The sequence below is a fragment of the Sarcophilus harrisii genome, chromosome 3, assembly GCF_902635505.1.
Source record: "Sarcophilus harrisii chromosome 3, mSarHar1.11, whole genome shotgun sequence".
NCBI lineage: Eukaryota > Metazoa > Chordata > Mammalia > Dasyuromorphia > Dasyuridae > Sarcophilus > Sarcophilus harrisii.
This window is the reverse complement of record NC_045428.1, coordinates 466,103,752-466,127,148: the sequence shown is the minus strand read 5'-3', so window position 1 is coordinate 466,127,148 and position 23,397 is coordinate 466,103,752. Positions and strand designations below refer to the sequence as shown.

At 32.7% G+C, this 23,397-nt stretch overlaps 1 protein-coding gene across 12 annotated transcripts in view; it reads right to left on the bottom strand.

Annotated features, from left to right (window-relative positions):
- Positions 1-23,397, bottom strand: part of DEUP1 (deuterosome assembly protein 1) — a 140,805-nt gene that overhangs the window by 27,520 nt on the left and 89,888 nt on the right. For 9 of the 12 annotated variants that reach the window (XM_031960988.1, XM_031960986.1, XM_031960991.1 and 6 more), the window contains 5 exons: positions 22,246-22,351; positions 18,404-18,607; positions 16,873-16,959; positions 14,482-14,505; positions 3,549-3,748 (listed from right to left, as the gene is read on the bottom strand). In XM_031960988.1, the coding sequence (XP_031816848.1) occupies positions 3,549-3,748; positions 14,482-14,505; positions 16,873-16,959; positions 18,404-18,607; positions 22,246-22,351 (621 nt within the window). Of the gene's footprint in view, positions 1-3,548; positions 3,749-14,481; positions 14,506-16,451; positions 16,686-16,872; positions 16,960-18,403; positions 18,608-22,245; positions 22,352-23,397 lie in introns of those variants that run through there. The other 3 variants (XM_031960994.1, XM_012545094.3, XM_031960992.1) reach the window with 2 other exon arrangements.

Below are 23,397 nucleotides of genomic sequence, written 5' to 3'. Positions count from 1 at the left end.
GATTTGGGATGATTACTTGCTACCTATCTGACTTTGGGAAAGGTACCTAACCTCTCTGGACCTCAATTTATTCATTTGTAAAATGAGTGTTGGATAAGGTGCTCTTTAATATCCCTTTCAACCCTAAATCTATGAGCCAGTATTATATTCTTCTACTTTCCTATATTTGTTTATGCTATTCTCTATATATGAGAAACCTTTCCTTCCAACTTGTCAAAATCCATCTTTTAAGACCCAGTTCAAATGCCACATCTTCAATGATGCCTTCCCTAATTCCCTCAGCCAGAAATGGTACTTTCCAGCTCAGACTTCACTTAACATTTTTTGTTTTACTTTTATGTACATATCATTTTCTATTTTATTATAATTATTTGTATATATGTAAATACAAGCATATAAATATATGTTTATATAAATGTTATATATCTTGTCCCTCTACTAGATAAGCTTCTTTGAGGACAGGGATTCCAATAACCCCAAATTCAACAAATGTTTCTTAACATTTGAATATTGAAACATTCAATAAATGTTTATATAGAATGCTGTTACAGATATAGAGAAAAGCAGAAAGATTAATTATGAGCCTTCATAGTATTCCTATCTAGAAGACACTGTCTTATATATGCTTGTATTTCAAATGATAGTTAACACACTGCTCTACACATAAAAGTGATTAATAAATGTGTTAAGTTTATTTGAAAACGCTGGGAAAAGAAAAATTGGGTAACTGGATATATTTACCTGCTAAGAGATCACAGGTATCCACAGTATCTGTTTACACTGAACACAAAGTATATGTTTCAAATGTTATTTGTTCTTTTGAGGATAAATGTCAATTTTTTTTTTTTTTTTTTTTTTTGGCAGATGAGTACCCTACAGATTTACTCTTTGCTTGTTTTGCTCAAGAACTGAAAAGATTTCACCTTTGCTAACATCATTATTTACAACCTTTCCCTCTGCTATCTCCTTTATTATATTGTCATGAAGCATTTTATGGTTTAGTATCTTCTTAAAACTATGACTCATGAGCCCCCACCCATGTTTACTCTTTCAAAGTTATGCTGATATGATAAATTTGTTAAATCAAAATACATTTAATCAACAATGTAACAAATTAACAAGAAAAGATGCCTTCAAACGCAAAGGGATATAATTTTTCACAGTTTATCATATCTCCAGTGGGGTGTACATATAGCAGGGAACACTTATGACCAAGGAAGAAACCTGGATATTCATATATGAAGAAGCATTCACACAGGGATATATGTGGTAAGGCAAACATATAGATGACTTGCAACTCATACCTCCAGTGCTGCAGAGCCAGTGATGTTTTTGATGACGACATAATGCTGCTCTCTACTGGGCTCTGTGCCTTTGCTCATTGCTAGATATTATCTTGCCCCTGCTGGTTCCTTGTTGTAATGTTTGCAGATTTGCAATGTTTGCTGATCTGCATTCTTGTTACCATTTGTTAGTCTTCGGCTATTCTCCCATTTTGGGTTATTTGCTGTTTTCTGCTACCATATGCTGGCTGGGGTTAAACTCCTTTAGTCTGACTTGTTCTGGGACATGAAAATATTACAGCTGCACACAGCTAGGCAGTCAGCAAAAAACATCAGATTGGATTATGTCTTTGTTTTTTTTTTTGTTTTGTTTTTGTTTTTTTTTTTTATTTTTGACTGACTGACTCTCTTGTTGTTACTCAAATTGCCAGGTCCAACCAAGTATTTGACTTGGATTTAAGAAATACCTTTTAACTCATGTCAGATCCATGATTATCAATCTGCATTCCCTCAACAATTTGGGGGACTTTGCCCACCCCCAGAATTGGAAAGGAGCTGTGTGGTTGTGATGATGCTTCCCTTAGCTCCCACCTTTCTCCTGTGGTTGCCAAACAAAACATTCTGGGGGCAAGAACAAAAGAGATGGTAGAAGTCTCAGGGCTATTGCCTAGCTCTTTTGTTCTTAACTCCTACCTTTATTATGCATTCCTGCCAATAATTTTGACCTTTGTTCACCATTCCTACTAAGTAATCTGCTGACCTACCTACATACACTGTTACAAGCTCTGGCAACTGAAAACCTGCATGATATTAAGCTAGTCATTGATGTTCTTTGGACCTCAGTTTTTTCATCCACAAGTTGAGGGATTTGTACTAGATGATCTCAGAGACCTTTCTAGTTCTAAATTTGGGATCCTGTGATCTAGAAAAGTGGCATTTGCACAAGAAGAAACAATTAGCTAAGAGTCTAGTGAGCATGGTCAACCACGAAGGAGACTTTTCTCTTGTAAGATTAATAACTATGAATGTAGAAGCAAATAATACATATTCTGTTCTCTCATCTATCTATCCAGAGACTGTGAGTTAATGGGAATGCAGTACATACCTATAACACCTAGTTTTTTTTTTTTTTTTTTTTTTCATGTGGGAAAGCAGTAGATACCCCTCTAACACTTAGTTTTGTGTTTCAGATGGTAGACACTTATGACATAGACAAATTCTGAGTAGGGAATGGTTTCCACCAATGTAGGCTGGCACCTACTCTGCAATTTAAAAGAGTTTTAGAGAGTTTTTGAAGCAATCATCATTTATATGACTTCCCTAGGGTCATAGAACCCCTATGTATTAAGTCCAGGGCTGAAAATTAGGTCCTTTTGACACCAAGGCAAACTCTCTGATTCACTGTGCTATGCTACCTCTAAGAAATGAAGCAGTGAGCTTAATGAGGCAGTGAGTGTGAGTAAATTCAAGTGACCAAGTGTTGCTCAAATAAATTACTAATTATTCTACTAGTAAGTAATAGAACTATTGTTGTATTTTGGTATTAAATATGACCTTGTGGGCAGCTATATCAAGGTCAATACAGCATCTGATATTGATACTCAAAAACTGTAAATGTGCTAGAAGGTAGCCTGAGAATCCTCTAGACCTAAGATTCTTTTATTGAACAAATTTATTCTCCCTTCTCTAGCTGCCATATTAAAATAGTTTAGGCTGAAGATTTTTTTAAAGGGTGGAACCAATAAGATATAAGATGTTGTAACTTAATATTCATAAATGCTAGTTCACCCAGAAAAGAAAAAAACACCACCTTTGTTTTCCAGTGAACTGATGGAGGAGATTAGTTGTCAAAAGTGGGATGACTATCTCATTTACCACTAGAAGAATAACAATCCAAAGCACACATCATACTGATACCTCCTTAGCGACTGTTCAATCCTTTCTACACTAAAATTTTATCTTATCTGGATAAGTTAATATCTGCTACAGTAACATCTTCAGCCTGGATCGTTGGGTTATGTAAAAACAGAGTTAACATTAGTATTTGACTACAATATCATGAATTAATTTTCAAGATGAAACAAAAAAATATGGGAAATCATAGTTTGAATTCTTTAAAATTAAAATTTAATACATTATCATGAATTAGTTTTTAAGGTGAATGAACAAAAATATGGGAAATCATAGTTTGAATTCTTTAAAATTAAAATTTAATATTTTAGTTTATGAAAAATGTGTATTGCATATTCAATTTAAAATGCATACCTATCTTCATTTTCTTTTATCTTTATTTGGGCTTGATAGGCTTGTCTTACTGTTTCATCATATGCATTTGTATTGGTCCATGGTGTTTTTCCATTAGCCTGAAGTTTGGCAAGATCATTTCGAAGTCTTTCATTTTCATACTCCAGTTTGTTAATAGAAGCTGTGTACCTCGCATGTTCCTTGTTACAGTAATCTACATTCTGAGGATGGAAATAAAATATTAGATGACTTTTATTACTATTTTTATTAGGTTAAGTATACTGGTAAGTAAATATCAACCCAATTAGTAATTGATTTTACTTTTGCATGCCATCTGAAGACTTTATTCCCCACTTCCCCCCAGAGGATATGTATAATAGAGAATGACAGCTTACCACTTATTTTCCTTCCAGGACAAAGATGTTGCCTATGTTACCTATGTAATTATTTCTTTACTATATGAATTCACATAACATGAGAGTGATGGGCACAGAAAGTCTTATAGATTGCTAATTGTAAAGTTATGTTCATTTTCACTAAGTTCTTAACATGGTAAGATACTCCTTTAACTCCTCCTTAATTGATTCTCTAACTCACTCTTCTAGCTAGTGCTTCCTAGCCAGTCCTTCCCAGAATACCTCAGTTTATACTCTACAAAGAAAACAAAGGTCATTTACCATGAGCCTTCTCTTTTGACCTTTTCTACATTTCACAATGTCTTGACATTATCCTCTATTCCTTTCCTTCTGGCCCTTCTTGCCAATACCAACATTCTCAATTTCTTCCTCTCCAATCTTCTTGAGCAGATTGTCCACAGAATCATCTCATTGATTTTTTTCACCATCTATTAGTTCCCTTTTCATTAACTACAAATAAGTCTAAATCCTTCCCTTGACTCTGGATGTTGGGAGGCTCCCAAGATAATAGGGATAACAAATATAAAGCATTTTGTAAACCTATACAAGCTGTTATTAGTTTATAGTCATCAGGCCTTATGTGGACTTCTTTCCCTTAGCTTTCTATTGCACTCCAGCTGAATTCAAATATTATTTAAAGTGCAACACAAAGAGAGGTGTGCTGACAAATGTTTAACAACAACCAGGTTTTGCAGGGTATGTGTGAGAGGTGGGATTGGGGTGGGAGAGGGGAGGGGAGGGACAAACAGGGAAAGAGTCATACATTTTAAAGTTTAATCTGCATTAGTATCATTTTTTAAAGTCTAGACAATCAACAAATCAATAAACCAAGTCTACATTTGGAGCAATTCAAAGCTAGTTCTAGCACACCCTTGCCTCAAGCTAACATTCTGCCCTTTTCAAATAAGCTTCTAGTAAAAGTTGTTTACATTTGTCATCTTTATACAGTTCCTCTTCACTCTCATTCATTTTTCATCTCTTTGTAGTCTGGCTTCTATCCTTATGAAACTACTCTCTTTAAAGTTAGCAATGATTTCTTAACTACCAAAAAGCTGTTAGCATTTTCTCAGTCCTCATCCTTCTTGACCTCTCTGCAGCATTTAATACAATTGTCTACCTACTGTCATTTTGTACATTCTCTCTTCTTTTAGTCATCCTCCTACCCTCTGACCCCATTCTTCTCTTTTTCCTTTGATGGATCATCAAGCACAATATATTCATAAACTGTGAATGCTCTCCTTGAGTCCTCTTTTTTTTCTACACCCTTTCTCAGGTAACCTCATCACCTCCCATGAATTTGAGTAACATCCCTGTGTGGATGAGTTCAAGATCTATATATCTAACCTCATTACTCTCCTTAGCTCTAATCCTGCAACCCTTTCTATCTATTGATTATGTCAAACCTTTTGTCCCATATGTCAAACTTTAACCAAAATTGAACTCATCTTTCCCCTTAAACATATTATTCTTTTAAACTTATATCTATAAAGGGCACTAGCATTCCCCTAGTCAACCAATTTCATAAACTCAGTGTCATTCTGGATTCATTGGAATTTCCCTTATTCCACAAATGCAATCAGTTGCCAAATCTTATTGTGTCTGCCCTTACTATTCCTCTCAAATCTTCCTAGTGCTTTCCATTCACAATAACAATCACCATCATTAGTTCAGGTTCTCATCACTTTCATCTGGAATATAATTACAGCCTCCTACTTGGTTTCCCTACCTAGTCTTCTTTTCAAATCATCTGCACACAACTATCAGAGTCTTTTTTTCTTAAAGTAAAGATATTATTAGATTACTTCTCTATTCAATAAACACTATGGATCCCTATTATCTCTAAAATGATGAAACTCTTTTAACTTGTCCCTAACATCTCTTTCTAGTTTATTTATGTCTATGGCACTGAGAACAGGGCCTATAGCACATAGTAATAAATGCTTCTGATTTCCTTCTACACTTTGAACAATTCAGCTAAATTGATCTTTGCACAGAATAATATATTGTACATGACAGTCTATCTCCCAACTCCATGCCTCTACAAAGGCTTGTCTGCTGACTAAGAATCCAAAAGTTTTTCTAACTCTGCTCAAGTACTGACCTTTCATCTTTTCTCCTATAAATGATTTTGTATCTATTTTGTACATGTATAGAATGTAAGGTCTTTGTGGACAAGAACTCCCCTCACTTTTTATTTTCTGTATTTCCATCAACTAAAATAAGTGTCTAGTATAAAACAGGAGCTTAATACATGTCTGTTGATTGGTTTATTAAACACATACTAAAACAGTAAAATTTAGTATATTCATATAGTTCTCAAGATCTATAATAAGATAGACTTGAATTAAGATGAGTTTAAATGTTTTTGTATGCTCCATATTTCATTGATACACACATGAAAAATTCTTATTTTTTAAGCTAAAGGAAGAAACTCCATACATCTTTCAATTCAACTTCCCCCTTCCCATTTTCTATATCTGGAAATTGAGACCCAGAGATGTTAAGTGATTTCCTTTAAATGATGTAATTAACTAGTGTCAAAACTGTGATCAGAACTTGGTTCTCTGGCTTTGTAGCTTCACCATTATATCACTATCAGCCATCTGTTTTTTTGTAACTCCAGACACTTTAGTATAATATATACTTAGGGCCTTTCATGAGGTTTCTATTTTAGTAGAAAAAATGTAAATAAAGTTCTTTTAGTCCTTTTTGGAAGCTTTAGGTTTTTGTAATCCAGTCTATAAGAAATGGAATAATTTATTTCACTAAGATTAAAGTAAAGATGAACATGAAAATACCAATGTTCTTTTTTGGGGGGTGAAATTCTTTAAGTTTAGGCTGAATTTAAAACAGTAGTTCTTAATTTTTTTAGATCCCAGACCCCCAAAGAGCTTGTTTATGAGGATTATTATCTACTGATATTTAAGTTAGAAATTACATATTATTATAAAAATACTTTTGACTTCATGGATCCTTTGAAGGGGTCTTGGGAACATCATGAGAACCTCTAGTTGAGAATATCCTTTTTCCAAATATAAATTTTGAGAGCCACTTTCAAATAATCACTGATGTGGGAAAGGCAAGGTCAAAGAGACGGTAAGGAACAAAGCCAGGATTCAAACACAAGCCTTCTGACTCTCCACTGTTTCATAGAAACAATCGTTCTATTCCTTTAAGAGCCTTTAATTAAACATTGTTACATATCTAATACATATGATAGAATTTTTTTGGGGGGGTAAAACACTAATAAGCTTATCTACAATATAATATAATAGGGTTATGTTAAGTATACAAATAATTATGTAAGTTGATTAGGGATAAAGGGGCAACTAGGATCCAGCATTACTTAGAGAGACCCAGAGAAAGTAAAAAAAGTGTTTTGAATTATGTTTTATTTGTTTATAAGTACATCTAAATATTATCAGTTGTGAAACAATACCAGTAAAAATATATTTCAATTTAAAATTTTATGGGGTTTTCTTTGTTTTCTTTCATAAAGGTCTTACACTCTTCTACTGCAATTGTTGTATAATGAGTAACTTAAGGGAATTCAGAAAATGTTTAATTAGTTTTCTATTTCCATCTGAAGTAAATTAACCATGAGGGTTCTCTCTGAGCTGAAACTCTTCTGAAAAATGAATAATTTGGGGGAGTTTATATACTTCCATGTTTAGGAAATTTTTTTTTGATGAAAAGGAAATTTTACTAAAAGAATTATTTGTAATCATGGGATCCAAACTTTTAGGACTTTAGTCCATTGTTTGATTTATCAAGATCAGAAATTAATAAAATTTAAATGTATCAGTCCTGGGACACCAAGGATAGTGATGAATCAACTAACAAAGGTGGCAAGAATATAGTCTTATGTATACAGTGTTAACAAAAGAAGAATACAAAGAAAAGAAGAAGATATGAAACAAAGGTGGGACTGTAAGAATCATTTAAATACAGAATTCATAATACAGGGACATTAACTCAGATCAGAATTCATTTCTCTTCATTTATGTATTTGATCTATTGAGTTGAGTAAAAAAAAAAAAAAAGGTAGATGGGAGAAGCTGGGCCAAGAGAAGTGCCAGAAAACTTGGAAGAATGCATCCACAACTATTCTGAAGGACTTATGATGAAAAATCCTATCTATACCCAGAGAAAGAACTAGTTGTATCTGAGCATTCTCTCTCTTTTTTAACTAGTTTTTCTTGAGGGTTATTATTTTCATTAGGGCAGGAGATCTAGTTTTTTCATAAGTGGTTTCTTAATTGTGAGTGGAAATGATAAAGGAGAGAATCTAGAACTCAAAACTTTAAAAAACAAATGTAAACAAAATTGTTTTGAATGTAATTGGGGAAAATATTAAATAAAAAGAAAAATACTGACAGTAGATTAAACTGATTTTGGTGGGGTTAAGACTCACAGTAAGCCTTCTCTTTTCTGTTTGCAGTTGTTTGCAGGATGTGTTCATTCTGATTTCTTAAAGTGGCAATACTTTCAACTGATAGGGCCAAAACTTTTAACAAAATTTGTCCTTCATAAAGAATTTTGTATTGAAAAATGAGAATGTCCTGCAAAAGACTAATTGTACTTTCCAATATTAATTTGTATAGCACTTTTTGATCTACTGCTGAAAGAATAAATCTATGACTGTATGACCTTAGTCTTCATTATGGTAACTAAGAATGATGATTGCAGTGATGAGTAAAAATCAGAGTTTTTCCAATGTTTAAAGAGTAAGACAGGAAATGTATTATAGAAGGCCATCCAATACCACTTAAAGCTGAAAAAGAATGGTTACCCCAAATGACATTGTGCATCCCCTGAGTTTTCATCCAGGGGATGCACAATGTCATTTGAAGCAGTCCATTCAACTTTTAGATAGCTCCTAGTTCTGCCCTCTGGGCAAAATAAATCTCAACGTTTTCTAAATGACTTCTCTTCTCCAGACTTGTTAAACATCTCCAGTTCCTTTAACCAAACCTCAACGTGGACCATGACATCAGAGAGATGATGCCATGACATGTAAATGAATTGGATTTAAGTGAAGGGGGCTGTGCAAGGTCACCTGCCTCACTTTCCCTCCAGAGCCACTGAAAGTCCAGTGGCAAAATATAGATTCAAGATGTCTGGAGATAGCTGACATGCTCCTTAAATTGTGGAATCCAACAGTAGGAACACAACCCTCTCTATATATTCTTATTGTTCCTAGAAGCTATGGTCTTTTAATGCAGCCTACGATGTCATTAGTTTATTTGTTTTCCATATCACACGTTGACTTATGTTGAGTCTGCAGATTACTAAAATGTCTCCAGTAACTACTTGTCCAATTACATGTCCAGTTTGTGCTTGTGAAGTTGATTTCTTTAACCCAAGTATAAAACTTCACCTAATTCTATTTAATTCAAGGCACTAATTTGTCAAAACTTTTTAGAATCCTAATTTTGTCTACTATTCCCATCCCAGCTCTAGTTTTGGGTCATTTGTAATTTTGATAAATACTATATACTATCCAAAATCATTTATATGATGCATCAAAAACCATCCAAAAGTCTTACTCTGACCTTGTGTTTGTGATGGTTCTGCCATTAGAACACAAGCTTTGGCAAGTTCTAGCATGCTGGAGTGATTTTCATTGGGGTCCCAGCAACTAATTGTTATCTGCTGCTTGAGGAACAGATCAGCTGTGGCTAAATAGAAGGATGAACTCACTGATTATCTTTGGAGAGGCAAATAAAAGAATTGACAGGCTTAAATTTTGCTGTCTGGCCAAAGGCAACTAGAGACCTCATTTCCTGGTATACAAAGTCACCTCATTCTCATGATTAGAATAAATAAAAAAAAAAAAACCTATGATAAATATAACAGCATTTTAGGCACCAACATATGAGGAAACAAAAATATTCCTCAAAAAATTACTCTATTCTAAATCGGTGATGCAATAAAAACATTGCATGAAAGTCACTGAGTATTAAATATGATTCAAAGTGAGCATGAGATAGATAATAGGAAAATATGGCTCAGAACCAAGAAACAAAAGAAAACAGAAGTATGAAGACCATAAAGAAGTCTTAACTTTATAAATAACATTTTCTTTAAGAAAGGCAGTGTTGGGGCAGTTAAATATATAGGGACAACACAGTAGATAGGAGCTGAATTCAAATCCAGCCTCACCACCCCCTCACCCAAAACCATGCACAATGCAGCAGAGTATGATGGAGGATAGCTTGATGGATGTGTTGTCAGGTGTATTTGACACTTAATACCTAAGTGATACTGGACAAGTCAAACTTCTGTCTGATGCCTTTGCTTTCTGATCTGTGAAATGAGGATAAGAGAACCTTCCTTTTAGGGATGTTGTATCAAATGAGATAATATGAATAAGACTCTATGTAAAGTGTAATCTATTGTTAAGAATTGGATGGTGCTAAATAATTCAAGCATAACATTATACAAAAACATTATACAAAATAAGACTGACTGTGTATTTTTTTAAATTAAATTTAAATTCTCTTTTTCCTCTTATCTCTTCCACACCAGTTGAGAAGGCAAGAAAAACAAAACCTGTTACAAATAAAGTCACAGAAAACAAATTCTTGCATTATCCAAGAAAAAAAAGGAAATATGCTTTAGAGATTGACTATATCTATCTTAAACTGGCAAAAGGACTGGTTACAATATAGGAATCATTTTTCAATTGAGCATCTCTATATAGACCCTCAATTTATTGGAAAGGATCAAAATTATTTCAAATTAAAAGTTAAAGATATGGAGTATAATTAAACAAACTTGTTATGACAGGAAAATGAATAAAGGGGCAGATATTGACATGCACTATCACCATTTATAGTAGAAACTTAATTGATAAAAAGAAACAGCCACAATGAGGAGGCCAAAATAGCCTAGGAAATCAAACACACAGATGAGGGGTTGGAAGGCACTCTATCTATCATTTTACAGATGAGGAACTGAGGTCTAGAAGAACTGAAGTGACTTGCTGTAGATCAAATAGGTAGTGAGGAGCAGAAATAGCATTTAAACAAAGTTCTTTTGACTTCAAAATCAGTTCCCTACAAGGCCTTATAAATATTGCTTAATTTAAAAAACTTTTACAGTTAAGGGCGGTAGAAGATTATAAGCCAATGTTGCTTCATAAAACTAAAAGAAGTGGAATAAGGAAGAATGAATTGGTCCAAAGCTTATTAGCCCAATACACAAGACATTATCTTAAGAGCATTTAAAGACAAAATTGGAAGCAATCCAATAGGCAGACCAAAAAGAAAAAAGAAGAACTAATCTATAACAAAAAAATTTTTTATTGGTTACAAGGGAACTATCATGTTTGGACGTTGACATTACAGTTTTTGATGTGCCTGAATGAAGATTTAAAGATTAAAAAATAGTTAGACTTGATCAAGTCTACACTGGGAGATCTGTGCTAGAGATCATCTCATTTAGAATCATAAGAATTATTAAATTTGTATTAAGTGTAAGGCTAAAGGATTTAAATTAAAAGTGGCAAAATGTCCCTGACCTCAAAGAGTTTATATTCTTAAGTGGAATCAGAATACAATATCTATTTTAAAGGGAAGAATTAAATGATTAGGAAAAAACATGATTAAAGTGGTTGGCAATATGTCTACTTTATTACCAAAGTAAAACATTTCAACAGAATGGGCTATATATGTATATATGTATGCTGTGGGCATCCTTGAGGAAAATAAAGAGAAAGGAAGAGGTCAGGTTTCACAAATTATATTCTATAACAGACCATATATTCACAGTTATAAATTGATTAATAAAGGTACAGAGGATTCCCAAGTTCCACTGTTTATTGTTCGTAGACTATTAAAAGTATTTGAATTGGTAAAGGAAAATCCAGCCTAAAAGATTCTCTTTCAACAAGATTCCTTGTATATGTAAAAATTGAGACAACTTTGTTCTGATTATCCAGCAAAACAGAAAAAAGAGAGACACATTCCATGCGCGTCAAAAGAGGATATCCAGCACAGAATCCAAATAGAAGGTTCCCTGTAATGAGGCTGCTCCTATATGCAGATGACATTGTGCTATTTGTATGAAGCCTCTAATAATAATCATGATCCTTTAATTGTTTGGCCTACCAACTCATGCAAGAAAAACTAAATGAATGAGGATTGTGTATTGTCCAGATTATAATATGCAAATATATATAAGTAGCATCCTGAATAATTCATATGTATATAATACACATATACTCATATATTTTATCCTTAGAAGTATTAATGTAATTTTAAACTTTGTTTAACCTTTACATTAATGCTTATGCTTTGATAAGTTTAAAACTGCACTAAGATTTTAGGGACATAATTTATATGTATACATGTGTTTTTGTTTAACTGGTATATAATGATATATATATATATATATATATATATATATATATATATATCATTGTATACATATGTATGCATGTACATACCTTAAGAGATGAACACATATGTTAAATATTGGACAAATGCTGCAGATTGAATGAGAAGTATCAAGAATTATGTAAAAGGAAATGAGAAGGTTGGATTGCATCTGGAAAATCATATCATACTTTCATTGATCCCCCAAATCTCAATATATCAATGTTAAAATACATTAAATTCTTCTAATCATGGAATATTCCTGTGATTTATATAAATAACAATCTCCTCAGAATCAAAGTTGTGTATATTCCAAAGGGCAATTGAGAGATATGTGGTAGGCATAAATAGACTACAAATATTAGCAGTGATGAATTGCATACAAGAAACAATATAAAAGATATCACATCAAAGATATGTGATATAGAATAGTTTTCTATAGAATAGAAATAATAGAAATATTATAGAACAGAAAATATTAGAAAATAGAATAGAAAATGAATAGAATAGAAAAAATAGAATAGAAAAACATATGGCAATTCTGATAGGTATTGAATCAGGTATCTAATTGGTATTTACTCTAGTATCTAAAAAATGTTAAGACATTGAAAGAATATTCCCTTGCAAGTTAGGTAGAGCCTCACCTCTATAATTAGATTTATGGGAGAACATAAACAGGAGCTATATAGGATGAGAAAGATGGTGGAGGTTTGGATCTTCATCATTGGAGAAAATATCTAGAACCTTGAAATTACAAATCCATTGACTACTATTACTATGACAAGATCATAGAATTAAAGTTTAAAGGTACTTTAGAAATCCCATGATTCAATAACCATATTTTGCTGATGAGAAATTTGAGATCCAAAGGGATTAAACAAGGGCACACAATAAGTATCAGATGTAGAATTAGAACCTCTAATTCCAAATCTGGTAGTATTTCCATAATAATATGCTGCCTCAAAGTAGTGAAGTACATATGAAAATTTATTTCTTTTTCTTTGAGAATATAATTGGTCTATACTTAGAACTTTCTTATTCTTGCTCCTGAATTGTTCTCTAGTTTTTAAAAAAAACTTTGTCTGTATTCGCAAACTAGATTAAAATCATCTGAAAATATACAGAAATAAACAGACCAGTATTTCTGAAGAATTATTGTATAAATTCATAGACTTTTTTTTGTATTTCATTACAGTAAAAATTCTGCAAAGTAGCTTTTCATGCAGAGTTAGTACCCAAATAATTTTCGGATGATTTCTTTAATATGGTATGGAAATGTCTTTGTTCTAGAAATGCCAAAAATGATTTGGTTATTTATTAATTAGGAATAACTGGGGAGAAGACCAGTTTGAATAAGTGAAGCAAATAAAATTCAAACTTTAAAGAAAGAGAAATGCAGCTTTATTTCTGATAAAATGGCACCTAGCAAATGTCCATTTAGGATTGGTTCTAATGAATGATTTGTAACTGGCATTACAAATATATTTATATCAGTTATTAGCATGGAAATATATGTGTTTAGCAGAAATAAATGTACTTGAAAGCAGTTTATATTCTTGAATAGTTTAAGCTTTAGCATCCCTTAGCATCTTGCCATACTATTAATTTGCTTAACAAACTTTGTCATCAATGCAACAGTAAACCAACCTAGCAAAAGCTCAAATTCCTGCAAAGTGTGAATTCAGTAGGATCTGATTTAATGAGTTTTTACTGTATCTTTCTTAACTAATGAAACTTAAGAGATAATAGCATTTTGTACAAATAGAGACCCACAGAAAAAGGATCCTAATATAATGAACTTGATTCTGTGTGGGTTATCTGCCAAGAGTGGAGAAGTAAAGCCAGTAGAATCTCTTTTTACAGTAAAATTTGTGCACAACAGTCACAGATTGAACTATATGGCATCACTGATTCTATTATTTTTTCTAAGCATCTCTCTGAAACAAAAAGTAAAACTATTGAATAGTGACTATAGCTACACTGCCCATAGGGAAATGGGACTTAACTTAAGTATCTAGTGCCTTATAAATATTCCATAAGTTCCTGTATGATAGAGATATTTTTGACTCCTATTATTAAAGTGTAAATCTGCAAGATACGTGGTAGAATAATTTTTTAAAGCTACTTAACATACATAGTTAAATAAAATTGGCCTACCTTAACATCAGTAACTTCACTTGTCTAGAACCAGAAAAATATGACATAATTATTACCTTAATAATAGTCAACTATCACATATCTTAAATGACCTAAAAATAATTACGTAAGTATTTTGAGACTCATTTTTACAGGATTTGAAATTCCCAACTGTAATGTTTGATTTTTAGTATTTTTTTTATTTAGTATTTTCCATTTAACAATTACAATTACTTCACAAAAGACTAAATATTAAATTGTATTATTTTAACACAGAAAAGTACTTAAAGTATTGAAAACTTCTTTTCACCCATTTTTATTTGGGGATTCAAAAGAAATGAAATACAAAACCTTTTCTCTCAAGGAGTTTATAATCTCATTGGGAAGAGAAAATTTATATGAATAATACAACAATAAATAGTATAATATAAATTATAATTATATGATATAGGAGGCTATGAGACTTGATATCATTTTTACGCTAATCTTTTGAATGACATAAATAATGTCCTTCATTAATATTTTTATTTATGTAATCTTAGTGTTAATATCAATCAATTAAGTCTATTCATTCTAAGTTCTGTCACAGGTATGATGGGGTGATACAAAAGAAGTATTTAAGATGGTTTCCATGGTCTCTACTCTTCAGTCATAATAGGGGACAAAAATGGATGTATGTAAAACAATTACTTAGAAAAAAATAAAAGATTGCATATAATTTAGTGCTAAATTATGTAATGTAGACTAACTCCTAGAGAAGTTCAGAGAATGAAGAGATGGGTTTATAGTAATCATCCTACATTTTGTGGAGAAGGTCATACTGGATACAGAAAAAGCTACACATGTACAGGACAATCAAAAGATCAAATCTAACTAAATCAAAGGGCATGTGTTTGATAATGGAGAAAAAATAAGACTGGATGGGTTAGTTGAAGTCAGGTTCCTGTTTAGACTTTCTATAATAGACAATAGGGATCTAGTATTGGATCTTGATCAGAGAGAACTGAAATGATATATTTTTAAGGAAGATTAATCTTGTAGGTAAAGACAAGAAAGGCTCAAGAAGGAAAGAGATTATGAGCAAAGAAAACAGACAGAGCTATTGTGGTAATTCAGCTGTAAACAATAAAGGTCTGAACTAGGCTGGTAGCAGTATGGAAAGGAAAGCATCAATTTAATAATGTCTTGCATCTATATAGTGTTTTATTGCTTGGAAAGCACTCACACATGCATTACTTCATTAACAACCATAATAGTTATGGAAAGCAGATACAATGATCTCTCTTTTACAAAACAGGAAACTGATAGAAAAGGTAAAATGAGTGTGCCAAGGCCATACAGTTAGAATCCAGATCTCTTGATTCTTGAGCCCAGTGTTCTTTCCAGTTGGAAAAGTGAACTGGTTTAAGTAGGAGAAAAATTATTTCTGCTAGAGCCCATGTTGTAATGTGGCAATGAATTTCCAATGGGAATGTTCCATTGACAAGCTGGAGATGTGAATTTGGAATTTAACTAAAAGGCAAATATTGGAATCATAAGATTTTGGAGTCACCCATAGAGAAATGATCAATGGAACCTTGCCTGGATCTGAAGAAGGAAGTAAAGAGAAGAAAAAGCAGAGACTCAAGAATTAAACCTTAATAATGTTATGTTTACTAAGTCACAAATGCTTTGACATATATCTGATCTCATCTGATACTCATAAGAACCCCACCAGGTAGTGAGTCTTGGTGGAATATCCCTGGAGCAGAAGGAAGAGGAAACAAGAGACAAAAGAATAATTGGAGAGTATTGGAGGAGTCTTGGTGAAGTGAAGTGTCATGGAAATTAAAGGTAGCAAGTTTTAAGAAATCAGTTTAAGACTGGTTGCTGTTATTGTGATGATAGTAGTATTTCCCAACTGGATACACATTTTTAATTCACATCTAAGGTGGTTCTTAGAGTATTAATAATCCATTGTTACTTATTAGAATACCATAAAAAAGATTGCAAATGAAAATTTCTCACTTTTATACCATAAAATGGTTTCCTTTATTGGGTTTCAAAATCAACAAAACCTTAGTAGTCAGCAATAAATGTAATAAAAGCATCCTGAGTTGACGTCTTTGCTGTAGAAACCTGAAAGGCTCAGAGCTCTGCAATTCTATTCTTGGACCAGAAATCAGTCCAGTCTTGGAAGAGAATAAGGAAGATGGAGGCAGGGAAGGTTTCTTTCCTCTCCTTGACTGAAAAACATGAATCCTCCAGCATATAAGGAAAAGTAAGCTAAATGAGGATTAAGACCCAAATGTGCAAGAGTATTTGCAACCTTAATCATCTCTTCATAACTTATAACTCTGTAGAATGTTTATAGGCAGATATACATAATTACACTGAATAACTGCCATGAGTGTGGCACATTTAATAAATTACCAGATATCTTCCAGTCTCCAAATCTCCCATCATTCCTTTCAGATGTGTATTTTCAGATCTGACAGCTTTATATCTCATATCTGACAACTGAAACAAGATGAATATACTTGTTAAGGTTCTCCTGTTACATTGTGAACACATTTTCCCTTTGCCCTACTTTTACAGTTTCACTGGCTCCCACCTTACCTCCTTTTCCTGATTAATTCTATAATAAAAACTAAACATTCATAAGATTCTCTATTACTCTTCTAGTCTAAACTTTCTGTATGTCACCTCTCTTTTCTAATAGATGTGAAATTATGGGAAAGCACAGAGATATGATGGAAAAGACAATGGATCTGGGATCAAAGGACAAAGGTCCAAATTCTGGTTTTGTTATTTATCAGCCATCCATTCTCCCTCTCAGGTCTGACATGAGAATGCTGGGCTCAATATCTAAGGTTTCTTTCTGCTTTAATCCTGCGACCTAACAAAGTCATCTCACCCTCATATTCTTTTTGTCTCTTGAACCCAACTACATTATATGGCAAAACCCTACCATATAAAATTTTAAAGTTCTGTTGTTCTGACTTTCCTTGCTTTCCTCGAGAATTTTATCTCTTAATTTGAATTATTTTATTTTATAAGACCTACTTTAGGACAATAATATTTTCCTACTGTATTTCTCTTAAATCTGTTTTTTAAATAAGGTCATAATGATATCAGCTTCTGCATTCCTTTTCACAGTGTTGAATCACTTTATTAAAATCTAGATCAAAGCAAATAATATGTCTTATTTTTGTTTATAAAGAATGGTACTCTTGATGATAATTAACTATGTTATTAATAACCTGACTTTTCTTAAGTGTCTCAATTTCTTCTTTGGACTACCTCCTATTTTCACAAATTCAGTAGGAAGATCCTTCTTAAGCTGCTGAATTTGGGGAGGGGAGCATAGAAAAAGCTGAGTTTTCATTATGTAACTGAAAGGGGAATGAGAGGCTGAAAGGATTTTAATATTAAGTAAACAACATTTTAAAGTTATTTACTATAATATCAATAGTTAATTGTGGAATTTCAAAGTTTTCTTGTTTCCTTGAGCATCATTGTTTACCCATTGGGTATTCAATAAATCTTAACTAATATTCACTTTTAAAATATTTTTAGCAAAACAAGACAAAACACTATAAAGAAGTGTAGGAGCAGGAGCAAGGGAGGAAATCTAATAAAACAAATCTTATGATTGATTGGATTATTTTAAAAGTTAGAAATTTTAATAAAAATAGAGAAATCAAAATCAGCAAATCTTTGAACACAGCTACAGGATGTAAACAAAGAACTAATTATTGGAAAGTACTTCACATTAGTGAATTTAATTCAATTGTTTTTTATGTTCCAAGATTTTTTTTTATTGTATCTAGTATTACTTTCATATGATAGTGGCACAAATGAAATTAATAGCACAAAATTAAATGTCTTTTTTAGTTAATAACAAATTCTAATATTTATGATGGAAGAGAATGACCTAGAGTGACCCTGACATTCTGCATACCTGTTGTTTTGCTAACATTTTCTCTTTTATCTCTAACTCCATTTTTAACTGTCTTTCCAGAAGAGCGGCTTTCTTCATGACAGTTGCTATAGTGATCTCCTTCTGATGAAGCTCTTCTGTCAGATCAGAGATTTCAGTCCTCATTCTTTCCTGCTCAGAGTTGGGGGACTGTTCTTCTTGATAAAGATTATTTCTTATCTGTAGCTGATTTGTTCAAGAAAAGAAAAAATATGTCTCATGTTTGTGATTAAATGCATCACATTGATTTTCATGTTTCATGTCTAATAAATTAGATTTAAGAATATATTAAACAAAGTGCATATTTAAAAGAATTTAATCTCATTTTAAGATTCATTTATAAATTATAATAAATTAAGTGTCCAGGTGTTGATCCCTTGCACAAAGATTTTTCATTCTAAACTAACTTTGCTCCTCACCCTAACAACCTCCTTTCCCCATTTAGCCTGCATATTGTTTGCCCAGAATCTTTATACATAAGACCTAGGGACTCCTTGCAGTCCAGTCCTTGGTCCTTCTGTTTTCTACTACTGTATTTTATATTCCAAATCACTGAACCATCATCAGTTTTGTCTGTAAATTGTCTAACTTCAAAAACCCCAACTATACTGAGAGTAAGGGAAAAAAATAAAAAGACTTTTTATCTCTGGGAAGGGATGGGAAGAAGGAAAGAAAAATCAAGTTTTCATTAAGCTTGTCATGACAGGCACGGATTGTGTTAAGTGCTTTAAACCTATAATCTCGGGTTTTTATAAGGGGAGAGGTCCTACAAAAAGAAGCTAAATGATAAAAGTGGTGAAACCAGGGGAGGGGGTGGATCAATTAATTAAACTTTATTACTCTCTTTGGGCTTATGAAGGACATTGATACCTCTCTCTAGTAGATAATATAAAAGAGAAATCAATAAAATCCAGAAAAAGAAAAAGAATAAGAATAAAAAGCTCTTTTATGATCATTTCTTGCTGTTCATATAAGCTGTAAAAAAGGGCAGTGAAGAAAAGGTAGAGGATTAATTTTTACCATCTACCTCACTAATAAAAATATTACGTTTTATTGAATTTACCTTCATATATTTGTTTTTTAAATTAAATGCTTAAGCTATAAAAAGGAATGCAGTAGTATAAAAAGTACCATATTATTTATATTATTCTCACAACATGAAAATTGAAAAGTAACCTCCTCTATATGGCAAAATTACTTTTTTTTTTTTTTTTTTTTTTTTTTTTTTTTTTGCTGAGGTAATTGGGCTTAAGTGACTTGCCCAGGGTCACACAGCTAGGAAGTGTTAAGTGTCTGAGATCATATTTGAACTCAGGTCTTCCTGACTTCAGGGCTAATGCTCTATCCACTGTGTCACTTAGCTGCCCCTAAAATTACTTTCTAAATAAGATTAATATACTCGTGTTGCAAATGACTTTAGGTCTTATTGAAAATGCTTATTTCAGAATGAAATAACTTTGAGCAGTTGTATTTTGAGAATTGAAATTAGAAATAAAACACAACATAGAAAGAGTTTTTTAGAATTGGTTTAACTATGAAAGAATACAAATTTACTACTAGTTACTTCATGGAAGATAAAATTATTTTTAAAAAATTCATTTGTTATCTTTCCTGCATATTATTGGATTATCTAGTATTTTCCAAGAATATAAAGGGATCTGACCATCATAATCTTTGTCTCAATAACAAATAGTACTATATCAATAGGATCTTATATTACCCTAAGTTTTATTTTCCTACTTAATTCCATGAATGTAAGAATCAGATTAACCACACCTGAATTTGCTTATTTTACCTTTACCAAATGGAATGTTAGGGTATACCAGCAATATTTTTTTATTTAATTTTTTTTACATTTTTTAAAAATTAGCGCATTTGTTGACATTTTTTAAGGAATCAAAACAATGTGGGAGCAGCTAGGTAGCACAGTGGATAGAGTACCTGCTCTGGAGTTAGGAGGACCTGAGTTCTAATAGGACCTTAAACACATAATAGCTGTGTGACCCTGGGCAAGTCACTTAGTCCTGATTGCTTCTCCTGCCTCCCTAAAAAAAAAAAACCTTAACAAATTGTATGTGACCCAAAAGGCAATGGAGAGCTATATGGTGGATGAAAATGGGTAATGGTATATCACCAACAATAACTTTTACCAGAAAATAATATAAAAGATACTATTTAGGAGCTCAAAAATCTGTATTTTGGCTTTCAGGGAATCTCAGAAGTCCTTCAGCCAAATCTATATCCCTAAAAATCAAATAAAAATCAAATCAAGCAAATTGAGAGCCTGTCATGTCAAGCCTAGGGTCCTATAGTTGGAAGAATTGGGACAATTTGCCTCCCTCCAATTTTACAATATTTCTCTCATCAAAAGTTTTAAAAATCCTCCTGTGTAGCTTAGCATTAATATACACTAGTTTTTTGTTTTTTTTTTTGAACCATGGGATGCAATAGAGCTCAGTTGAGAGAAACTGGATGACTTGGAAAGGCCCACAATAGAGTGTGCTAACCTCCTCCATTACTAGCTTAAATACTGTTAGTATTTAAGAGTCACTGTGCTTCTTGTACTCTGATGATGGGCACCCCTGCTCTTTGGGGAGGCTGGTTTTCTGATAATAGACACATCATTTACCAAGCTTATGGCCAAAGGATAGTTGAAACTTCTAGAACTTGTGCTCCAGATTGAAGCACACTTTTTCTTCATTTTTTCTTTTCCTGTCTGTTTTTCTTTCACACCATGACTTATATGGAAATGTGTTTTGTATGACAGTATACTTATAACTTATGTAAAATTGCAGGGGCTGAAGGGACAATAGCTAAGGAAAAAAATTGAAACTCAAAATTAAAAAAAAATGTTTAAATTGTTTTTGCATATAATTAGGAAAAATTAAATAATAAAAAAGAACTTATGCTCCAATGTCAGAGTCTTCAAGAAATCAATAAGAAGCCTAAAACAGGGACTTCAATGGAGGCCTAGTTCTGATATTAGTGCTATGCTATATTTTTTCCAGTTATTTTTTTAACTGCCAATTAAAATCATAAAACAAGGTATATCATGCCTGAATCTTAGTACCAAAGATCAGAGATTAAGCTTTTATAAACCCTTGGGGAGAAGCCTATCCCTATTTTATCAATCAATCAATCATGTATTTATCAAGAACTGGCTATGTGCTAAGCACTCTGCTGGGCATGGGGAATACAAGTACAAAGGAGGAGACAATCCCTACTCTTCAGAAGAAAAACTCCCTAACATTCTGAGTTTGGGGCGGGGCAAGAAGGAGCAGAGTAATGGGACAATATGCACTAGTACAAACATATACAAAAGAACCATGAATCTAAATATGTAAGGTAATCAAGCAATAAAGGCTTTAGCAACTGAGGGGATGTAGAGAGAAATGGAATCAGAGGAACTGAGAGAGAGATGTTTGTCTGGATCTCAGAGTACAGAATAGGAAGCAATGTACCATGACACAAGAAAGAAAGTTAATAATTACCAGAAGGGTAATAGAGAATGTCTATTCCCTTAAATGGAAGCACATCATCTCTGGATGAATGTTTCATGTACTTGTCCCATGGTTTTGCAGGAGACTATGGGTATCCCTGAGTATTCTCTCTAAAGCTAAGAAATGAGTAGCTAAAGATGTGCTATGTTATTTTTCTGCATATATGAAAGAGACAAAGAAATGTTGGAAGCAGACACTTCGTAGGCTATAATTTGAAGAAATATTGAAAATTGAAGGAAGAAATAAAAGCAATCTTCTCCGCTTTCAATGTGAGGGAGACAGACATCTTGACCTACCTTCAAAAATTCAACTAATTTTTCTTACCTTGTTCAATTCCTTTTCCTGATTTGCCTGGTCAGCTGTCAAGGAGAATAGTTCTTTCTTTTTTCTTTCTGGTTCTTTGAGGATGTGTGAATAAGATGGCTCAAGCCTTCAAATTAAAATAAAATAATGAATAAAGGTCAAACAACCTGATTTGCCGTTACCATTATTATATTTGCTTCATAGTAGCCCAAATCAGGGGAAGTCATAATCTGCTGATGCATTGAAGACCTGTATTTAGTAACAATTTTGTAGGGTAAATTCAGTAGTTCTTTGGAAACATTTGCAATAGGAATTCAAACTCTAGAACATCCAGACCTCATTCACTAGTAAAGTTTTTTAGATATACATAGTGCTTTCATGAACATAATCAGTATTTACAGGCAATAAAAAGATATTTCACTTATTCACACGTAGGATGTTGAATACTTCATGGGGATGAGTTGTAAAGGGAAGAATTTAAAGTAGGATCATAGGTGATGGATAGATGAGGAAACTGAGATAAACAAGGTTAAATAACTTGTGGCCACAGGGCTACCATACATAGAGTGCCTGGAATCAGGAAGATTCCTTTTTGTGAGCTCAAATCTGATCTTAGACATTTACTAGTTGTGAGACCCTGGACAAGTCACTTAACCCTGTTTACTTATGTTTCCTCAATTATAAAATGAGTTGGAGAAGGAACTAGCAAGCCACTCTGCTATCTTTAACAAGAAACCCTCAAATAGGGTCATGAAGAATTGACCATGACTGAAAAATGACTGAATAAAAATCACCAAAACAACTTTTTACTGGCTAAGAAAGAGTTGGAAGATCAGAAGAATAGGTTGGGTACACAATATACAGATGTAAATGATCATAATAATATACTATTTGATAATTTCAAAGATCCAAGCCTTGGGAGCAAGAACTTACCATTTGGCAAAACTTTGGGGACAATTGGGAAAAAATATGGCAGAAACTAGGTATAAACCAGTGTCTTCAAAATAAGGTCAAAATGGGCAAATGATTTAGACATAAAGGGTGATACCATAAGTAATTTAAGTGAGAAAAGAAAAGTTTGCCTGTCATATTATATATAGAGAAAAGTTTATGACCAAATAAAAAAAAAGATGGAACTATGGGAAGTAAAACAGATGATTCTGAGTACATGAA